Raw genomic sequence first — 10,369 nt, 5'->3', positions numbered from 1 at the left:
ATTATCAAAATATATTCAGCGAAGTAATTCATACAGTTAGACACGAACAGTTTTTTCTGCTCAAAACCGCTGATGGATTGACTTTGCAGATACACGAGACAATTGTTTCTTGAGCATTTCGCTGCGGTAAGCCATCTTGATGGATTCCAGTCTGTTGAATCGGCTGTATTTGTTATCGAGATCAACGTCGAGCTCGGCAAGTTTGGCAGAACGGTCAGCAATATCCGCGTCTAACTTGGCGAGTTGATCACGACGGTTGGCAATTTCAGAATCAAGTTTTGTAAGCATGTCGCAGCGACGGGTAACTGCCTCCTCCAGTTTTGCAAGTCTGTCGTGATAGCGGTCACCGGGGTCAGATTTTGACTTACGAGATCTTTTGTCGCTGATCTTTGACATTCCTCTGTCCTCGCCTTTCTTGATTTCACATGTGATGCCAACCACTTGTTTGGCTTTAATATCACCAGTAGCTTGAATTCCCATGATTTTGCCGACAGCGGTGGCAAAAGAGCCTCTTGCATATTGTACAAATAGTTTAAAGCAGGCGTCAGGAATCCAATTTGCCAAGTGCGATGAGCGAATGAAGGATTCGACGAAGGGCATTGAGGACATAAACGATTTACCTGGTTCAATCGTCGGATTTTCAACTGTTTGAACGTTGAGTTTTGGCTGTCTTGAGCTTGGCTTTGTTTCGGATTTTCCGCCAATTTTATCAAATTTCCTCTCCTTGTCGTTTCTCGTTCGGCGATGTGATGACTGACAAGCTGGTTTCTTGACGACTTCTTTGCAGAGAAAGTCAGGTGTGATATCCAAGAAACTCAACATTGGTTGAATTGCTCTGAACGAATTTACTGCGATGCGGAACAGACGCAGTAGCGCTCTTTCTAAACTGGCAAGCCAACAGCCTACTACTGGCAACTTGTAAACCACACATCTCACCACAAATGTCATGAACACGCCAACTTTCAGACTCTTATGGATAGTTGTCCTCGTCCTTTCTGTGTATCCCCTGAAACAGAAAAGCTCCACTCCCTCGATGTGATCCATCACAACTTCGACGTTGCGACGCAAATCATTGAAGAGGGCAGTGATCGAGTCAACAATCTTGTCAAAAATCGTCAAAATTGTCCCGATGATAGGTAGGTAGTGTAAGAGACTGTACATCAACCTTACCCAGTAGATGAAGAGAGCGAGAATGATTTGTTTCAGTCCCATTTTGCCAACTTTTTCTTTCAGATCCGCACAGCTAGGTGCGAGTCATCGGAATGGCGAACACGGAATACCTGACAACGCCGAAACATTTGACTCAAAACAGAACACTTTAGCGTTCGGTTGTCATGCCATGATAAAATAGAACCTGGAGTGACGCGACTCATCATGCAACGCGCCTTGAGCGATGGTAGGCACACGTACGTTCGGTCGATTCTATCGGTGAAAGAGTACCGTTCTGTACAGTAGCTCTGCTAACTTGTTCCATATTTTAGTGTGGCACGACTACACAAACAAAAGTCACCATAAAATCGTGCAATACGTGTAATGAGATAATTACTTACGCATTACGCAGGAGAATAAGAATATTGGAAAGGCGTGGTCGGTTTTTTTTCTACACTGAGGCGTGAACGTGCCCTACAGCAGATTAAAGAAACTTTCAGAAAATATTGGCCACTTTAAAAGAAATGGCAGAGTTGACGCCATCATCGACAGGTTGTTGTTGGGAGAATGCATTTGAACTGTCTTGCTCTTGTACTTATTAATTCTCAAAAAAAATTGCTGCAATACAATGATTTAAATGGTATACGTGTCAGGATAACAGTTCACAACTCAGCTCATAATCACTGTCTTCAGAAACAATGTCAATCATTCGTTAGCAAATTGAAGCGCTCTTGAAGGCTCTTCCCTATCAGCAGACATATAAGTGAATATCACTATCGGATTTTTTATATCCTGATATTATGCATTGGTCTGAATTTCTTCTGGACATATTTTAAATTTGCTTTCATATGGCAAATGTGAAACGATGCCGAGAGAGCCGTTGTATTTTTTCTGATGACGCCAACAACGTTGAGATAATTACTTTTGGCACGGCGGTAGCTCACACAGATACCTCAATGCTTTTAGCTTATAGCAGTAGGTCATCCAGTTGACGGGAAAAGAGGGTTCTTCAAATGACAGAGTCGGTACTCACTTCTGCCGTACCTGCATGTGTAAGGTACATGTGTGTACTATCAAATGTGGATTGTGTTTTTTGAAGTACGAGCGTCTTGAAACTTTGTTTACAAGACCGCTTTTATAGGCTGCTGCACTGCATCAAAATGAACATGTTTGTGTGCCGGGATAGGTGAGAGGCTTAGCTAAGAAGAGTACATCAACGTAGTATGGCCTATTTGCATTAGTTTTACGAAGGAAAATCGACAATTTTGACCAATACTGCAACCTTAATGACAAATGTCTGCCTTCAGAGAAGCATAGAGCTGTTAAGGAGTACGTTTCACGTTATTGAACTCCGAGAGAGATGCGTGTCCCCTTTTTACGACTATCGGACAAAAATGCATGAGCAAATTTGAAAGTGGAAATAATAGTTTTGGTTGCGTCTTAAAATATGGCTGCCAAAGTGAAAATTTGCTTATTACATTCATATCTAGCAGTGCAAAATTAAGGTGGTTTTCGTGCCTCGAAATTGATAGACTTCAACTTTAGCCTGACCTTTTGTCACGAAAACTTGAAACGATTCCCTTTCCAAATAAAGAATAAAAATCAGGGGTCACCGTGAACTACAGAGTCATAAAACGTCATTAGTCATAACTAAAGTGCAAAAAATCAATAAATTTATGATAATGAATATTGTTGATACAATTTTAATATTTTTGTCATTGTTGTATACTTACAAAAATACCCAACTCCACTCTGATACTGAATGCACGATAATCAGTATTTGCGCCAAATTCACGCAGTTGTAGTACAGGTTGAAATTGCTGGACACTGCACTTTAAATAACGCTGTAACATACTTTAGTTTTACGATTGTATAATGTATACAGGCAATAAAAATTTGAGATCACTAACTCTGGTCAGTCTGCGCAAACTTCAAGATCATTCGCAAAGGTCATAAAAATTGCGCATCATTTTGTATAGGTAGAATTTTTAAAAAGCCCACAGGATTGATAAATATTAAATATCACCGTATTTCAAAACAGCTAAAATAGAACCAAGGCTGTTGCACCATTACATTAAGCAATATCGTGGTACAATTTACTTCGGAAAGCTAGCAAAATTTGATACAAATGTATAAAAAATAAATATTGTGCGATTAACAATAAAATACGTAAAAATATGTTCTAGTGATGACAACTTCCTTCCAAACTGAATTCTGGGTCGCACCCGCATCCGTCTTTACACAAGAGAGGAAGACAGAAAGCTTACATATGTACAAGTTTGCTCAAGAAAATGAAACTGAACTTCGAGGAAAGCTGTGAAGAAGAAATGGTATATAAAATAACATGTATACTCGGTGGCCCCCAAAAATGGGTGTGCCTGAATGTGTGCTTACTTGGCCTGTAAGCGTGTTGTTGTATTTGTATATGTATTTCTGATACTCTGTACATGTTTCCGACGGTCCAATATATATCTATATATATATATATATATATATATATATATATATATATATTATATATATATATATATATATATATATACATACATAAACACACAGATAAATGCTTATCTTCGAGTTTCAAGCCACTCCCGATGGCTATCTTCAGACTACAAACCCTCTATCTTTTTATAGGGTTTTTCTCCTGAGAAATATAGCAGTAATATTTTGTTGGTAATTTATCATTAATGATCAGATATATAGCTTACATGATACTCGGGACTGTCTTTCTACAAAGCTGCAATCCACTTGTAAAAATAGTACCTGGTTACTAGGGAAATGACTTTGACTCATTTCTCGGTTCCGCAATATTGCCTAATATAACGAAATCCCTTCGAGAAAATTTGAATTACAACTAAAGCCGTAGAACTGATGTAATTTCCATTCACTTGGGTCGAAACTCCTTGAAAATAATCAAGGCACTGAAAATAGTGCTGAGCGATTAAGTGTAGACATTGATATGAGAACAACTGTCGCATGTAATCACAGTTCAGAAAATAGAATAAATCGCCGCTTTGCACTTCAATTGACAAATAATTTTAACAGTCTCTTTTCTTACCCACAATTTAAAATAACATTTCAGTTTCAACATGGTCACTCGACTAACAAGAGTTCAATTTACGGTGTCAAAAGCCGACACCGAAGTTTGACTCCATATTGTTAAGCGTCCTCTGAATAATATCGGTACTTTCATCCACACATTGAGTTTCAACTGTTCTCTGTAAATATGTGTTACGATGATAATCGATGCGACAAATCACGACCGACGTTCAACAACGCTCTCATAACTTGGCGGCGGTTCCGATGGCTCATCTGATGGACCAGCGCTTGAATTTGAAAAATTATGTGAATCCCCTGTTGACTCCTGGTTTGGGTACGGGTTATGTTGGTTGGGCGCCTCGGATGAGATGTCGCTTGAATTTGTATGAGTGGCTGGAGACCTAGTTGCTTCATCGTAGTTGGGAGGCAAGTCACTGAAAATACAGAAATATAAAGGGTTTAGCTCTTGAACTAGAACTTATTCGCAAATTGTACAGCATCCAAACGATGGGCCAAATATGCCACTATATCGGTGATTACACGTCACAACCCTTACAAGAACAGACCTAGCAATATTCAGTTCTTCTGGGTTTGTGTTTCGGGACTGGGACGACTATGGTACATAAAAGTAGAGCTCAGAAATAGTTGAAATAATTTGGGAGATACGTAACAGCTTAATTGATAAACACAAGCATTGAAAACTTTACCCTTCACATCACCCCAATCGGTGATTTTGAAAGGGTTTCGCTTTAACATTACGAGATAATGTCTTTTTTCATGATAACATCTACTCTTGGTAGTGAGAAATTGGCAAATTGTATAACATTTTCTTCTAAAATCATGGATGTCAAATGTGATATCAAGCTATTGTAGGGTTATCTGTATTTACCAATCACCATATTGATACATTTCCACGCATCTCTAGCTGTACCTATTCGAAAAACCTTCCTCTCTATGCTCGAGATGATAGTGTATCAGTTAGTTCCTCATTTTCTGAACCATCGAAAAACCAACCGTTCTACGCATTCAAATCAAGCTTGCAACAATTACCAGTTATCTGTCGTTCACAACTTGATAGCTGTTTTTCAGGTTTTGATATTCTCAATCTCTGTCTGTATCTTGCAAGTAAACAGCATTATCATCAGAGCTACCTACAGCGAAATGTGAGCTAGCTACGCACTTGTTCAAAGTAAGGCCCGGACGTGTTGCAAAAGTAACATATTGATGCAAGCCATGGTAGAATAAACAGTGGCATATTTTTTGCATGAAAGTTTTTTTATAAACTTGGACAGGAAGTTCAATATTAGTTACTGCGAGCTCGACATTCTGAGCAAAGTGTGTTCCCAATTTTGTTTGCAGCTGTCCCCGATTAATTGCGAGTCCAAATATTCCGAGGTACGTCTTTTTCTCGCCTGCTGTGTCACATGGTTTATATCTCTGTTGATGTTAGACTGTTAAGGTCCTCATCAATGTTGGGCCAAGGTCAACGAACTTAATCAGCAGAGACAACGGATGACTGCTTTATCCTCTTGATCATATATTGTTTAGATTTTTTTTCACTTAAATCGAATGGTTGGAGGTGATCAGCTTCAAGTTGCCTGGTCCTTTTCATGGAAGAAATGCCAACACCACATCGTGAAGTACGAGACTGTCTACATGACCGAATGTTATTCGTCAGTCACGTGACTTCTGAAATAGTATGCAGATCATGGGTCCCCGGCACAAAATGGCTGATCAGGCGTTACAACGTCACAGGTACCTTCAAAAGTTACGAGTCCAGCTACCATTTCCTACAAAAGAACTACCCTATATATGTACTTGTTATACTTACTGTAGTTCACCGAATTTTTCCAAAATGATTCGTTTTATGTTCAAAGCTAACTTGAAGACGAATAAACCTCATTAAAAGCGGACTCCCTCACTGTCAATCGCATAAAACTCTAAGTAATATAAGAAACGTCAAATGACTTTTTAAAATTTCAATTAATTTTTTTCACAAATATGTTTGATGCTCTCATACAGAGTTTTCTGTTTTATTATAGTCCATTGTTACATTTATAGTGTCAGTTTCATGGCTGTGCATGGGCCATCTTTGTAATCCAAATCTATACGTGGATTTTTCCCGTTAAGTAAAAATAAATAAATAAATAAATAAATAAATAAATAAATAAATAAATAAATAAATAAATAAATAACGAGCAAGTATTTTCAATGGGATCTTCTTTTGAATACGAGCGGAAGGCAAGAAGAATGCTTCAAAAATTTCCTATGGAAGCCATTTGAGAACAGTTGTTTTTTTTATTTTATGTATTTTGAGTTGTGGTTGACGTTTGTAATGTCATGCATGATAAAACTATGAAACAGCCATTAGCTATGGTGAGAGCATGATTGATGGGAAACACATTTTAGCTTGAGATTCATGAAATCTTTTAACGGCTTGCACATTGTGGCTTCGATACACTAATGTGTCTCTGAACGGATACAATGAGTGCAGACTGTCCCTTATTGCGACGAAAGGCTGTTTGCCATACAGGGAGCTATAAAGATGCCTTCATAAAGGCAGTGAACACATGAGCTCTAGATTGGACGGCGTATGCGTGTGAGAAAAATCAAATGACTTTGATGGAAAATTGTAAATATTTACAACTTTACGTACGGAAACCTGTCTCAGTGTACAAAATATACCACATAAAGCACAGTTACATAGCACACTACGCGGCGGCCGCTATGTATCACTACACTCGTAACTTTGACATAAAGATATTATTCTACAGTAACCTGGGGACAGCTATGTTTAAACGTTCGGATTTCAATTTAAAGCGCAGTGGTCGTCGCGCTGCGCATCCTCCTGATGGGGTCCCCCTTTGTTGTAAACAAATCCAAGAACGCCGCACATGTTACGGGTTGATTGTAATGTTTGCGATATTGCCGCTTGTTAAAATGGCGGCTGATCTGTCACAAGCATACCAACTAACCAAATGTAACACGCAATAAAAGGTCAATTAATCTAAGTCAAATATCTGCTGAATATTGAACAATATATGCACGCTGGATTGAGATAACATTTGTTCATGATTTTCTTGAATCAGTTGAATGGGGCTCGGCTACTGTTATCGCTCGAGCCATAGAGCTAGACGTACGCATGTATACGCAAACAGACTATCAACGACCGGGCTCTAGTTTTCGACATCGCTAGCAAGGACGAGAGCTTCATCATGATTTCAAGAGGCCCGACAGGAGTACAAAGACAACAACCCAAACTACAGAAATCTACAGAGCAAAGCCCGCTGCAGCAAGAAGCATCTCTGCATCTGTTCCGTTCCGTGGTCTGTATGAACGTCCGTGTCAAACCGGGTATATGGCGCGCTACACTCGGCTGTGGAGAATCCAACTCAACTACAAAGTTTACCCCGTTTGGGGTGCAAACGAGAATTCCGAGTACAGGTATCAAGTCAAGCAAAGGACCTTTCATAGGTCTTCTTGTTATGTGGGGGTTATCTCACTTGAAAGAGGATTCAGACCTACCCAGCAATCAGGAGGTACAACAACGAAGTTTGCCCAGCACCGGTAGGCCTACCAGCTAGCGGTTGGATCACTGCCATGACCGTGCACAGGACCGGGGCACAGGATCTCTCGATACGTCTATGCACGGTGTAGCCGTGCAATTTTCCTGCCAAATGCCGCGAAAACCCGCTCGTTTTGTCTATTGTTTCCTGCCATTTTACTATTTCTTACCACGTAATACTAGGAGAAGTAAGACATGGTGATCAACAGTTGGTTGTGGGCCAAGTCGTCGCGGGCCGGTACGTTGTGGGACCGGATTCTCTATATCCGTGTACGTCAACGCGGTGACCGTCTCCCAACAACATCTCCCGTGTCCTGCTCTGGCTTGCCGATCATGGTCTTGAGTGTAATATTTGTGTTAGGCATTGTGCTTGTTGCTGGTCTACATATATAGGCAATGTTGATCATTTTAGTTATGTATTTTCACTGTACTGTACATAGCATTGTGTACAACCAGCGTGATCGCGCGCGATCAAACCTTTTTGTTCACTGTGTCTGCGTGCAGTAAACTCAGCGACATAATGTGCTGAGTGTAGTGTCCCAATGTTCGTAGCTCTACACGAGTTTATAGATAGAAATACACCACTGAAGTTCGTTTCCGATCTTAATATTTTACTATTGCATGATGTTGAGTCTTACAAAGGCCTTAACAAAGTGGGGGACTGCTCCCATCTCACTCCTATTGAAGTTGAGAAGACTTATGTTTACAAAAATTTATGTTTATCAACAAATAAATCACGCACGCGCAGCGCGACGACCACTGCGCTTTAAACGTTCGGATTTCGAGTAACTAATAAAAAATTGATTAATAACTCTTATATTGAGTTGTTAATCATTGATTCATTTCCTTACAGCATGATATATGTTGTCTTGCTGACATGGACCCATATATTTGTGTAAAACAGTTATAGTTCTTTGTCCGTCAGTCCATGGAGGTAGTACCTCTTTGTCCGTCAGTCCAAGTCCGTCAAGTTAGTACGTTAGATTGCGTAATAGGCGACTCATTCGAATTCTGAGAGTGAATTCAATGAGACATTATGTATCAACAGCCGTAGCTAACAATGGCTCACCTTCGGTCGATTGTGAATTGACACCGGCCCGCTCAACAATGGTACTTTGATGACCCACACTGACCAGTGCGTCATGGCAAAACAACTGACAAGGGCGTAATCGCCTACTACCCAACAAATACCTCTCCAGATTTCCAAAACAAAATCTGGACATTATAATTCGTCGCTCTGTTTTAAAACACCTCTCGCTAATCGACAAAGCATCTCACCTTGTTTGATGACTTGATTCCGGTCCGAGATAGACTGTGGTACCAGTACCACCGACGAGTGTATTCGATGAAGCTTCGGGATAATTCATTCGACACGGGTCACCATCGTTGTTGGCTGCCTCTAATAAGTCTAACACGCCCCGTCCTCGAGCTCGACTTAGCCCTCGCATTTGTTGTAACTGCGCGCGGTACACGCAACCTCCCGAAAAAGTGATGATTGCACCGGTAATGAGCAGAATGTAATTAGAGGTGGTTATCATTACAACCGCACCGATAACGAAAAAAACAAACCCTACAATTACAACTATGGCAGGATACCTTCTGACGTAGGAGCCCGGGCCGCCCCTACAATCTCTTCCGAAACGAAGGGCGCCTATTGTCATCTCGTTCGGTGTACCACCGGACACCACATCGTTGTTAGCCATGTTGGTAGGCTCGATCAATCCGTTAAATCGTCTGTTAGCGAGGCAGACACAGCCATAACTTCTCCGACGGAGGGGTGGACATTATAACACCACCACGTGCCCCAACCCCTCCTTGCAACAGGACTGTTGTGAAAGAGATCCCATGAGCACCAGCCCTTCAGTTCATTGTTCACGCTCGTGAGTGGAAGTTGCGTCACAGACTAGTGCACATTGTTAAAGAGCTTTTTTGTCCTGTGGCCACCGAGCTAACTACGCCTGGATCTCTAACTTACCACTTTTCACTCACCTGAAGACGAGTATTCGAATTCTCCTATGTCAAATCATCGGTGTACATGACTAGGCGGAGGCTGCATATGTTCCACAACTTAAAAGAGTTTCCTTCCTTTTACTTTTCCCATTTATTAATGGTGTTGCAACATGATTACCTACACACACTGCACTTTTGCTAAAATCGGGCCAGGCGAGTCTATGTAGCGCTGGATAAAGATATACTGATAAATAGGTTATGAGGCAGCCATATTTAAAATTGCCAAGAGAAATGAACTGACAACATAATTTTGTCCATTGCACTTGTACCAAGTTTAACAAATCAGTCGAGCAGAGTGGGTTTTTAAGTTCAAATTTCTAACATATCTTGTCTTACAGGACAAATACAGAGTCACTGGTAAAGACAGATAAGCAAGGTCTTCTTTCCAGACACGCATAGATATGTTTGGTATAAGTCGTGTCTTTTGGTCAACTTTACCGAACAAGTATACATTATACGCTATTGAAGTTTGGTTTGGAAATATTAATACCCAGAACTGCATTCTGTCATAAATGTTGTTAGCGAAAGACAATCATTTGTCGGATCTACCATCACTGCAATCAAACAATCGACCCGAGAAAATTATTGAACAAAATCTATCAGCAA

At 40.4% G+C, this 10,369-nt stretch overlaps 1 protein-coding gene across 1 annotated transcript; it reads right to left on the bottom strand.

Moving 5' to 3' along the window:
• Positions 1-4,174: 4,174 nt before the first annotated feature.
• On the bottom strand, positions 4,175-9,613 carry LOC139151116 (uncharacterized). The gene is made up of 2 exons (XM_070723671.1): positions 9,032-9,613; positions 4,175-4,622 (listed from the first exon to the last, which is right to left on the bottom strand). The coding sequence occupies exons 1-2, from the start codon at positions 9,454-9,456 to the stop codon at positions 4,406-4,408; spliced, it is 642 nt and encodes a 213-aa protein (XP_070579772.1). The 5' UTR covers positions 9,457-9,613; the 3' UTR covers positions 4,175-4,405.
• Between the last annotated feature and the right edge of the window lie 756 nt (positions 9,614-10,369).

The sequence above is a fragment of the Ptychodera flava genome, chromosome 15, assembly GCF_041260155.1.
Source record: "Ptychodera flava strain L36383 chromosome 15, AS_Pfla_20210202, whole genome shotgun sequence".
NCBI classification, from domain to species: domain Eukaryota; kingdom Metazoa; phylum Hemichordata; class Enteropneusta; family Ptychoderidae; genus Ptychodera; species Ptychodera flava.
This window is presented reverse-complemented; position numbering and strand designations above follow the sequence as displayed.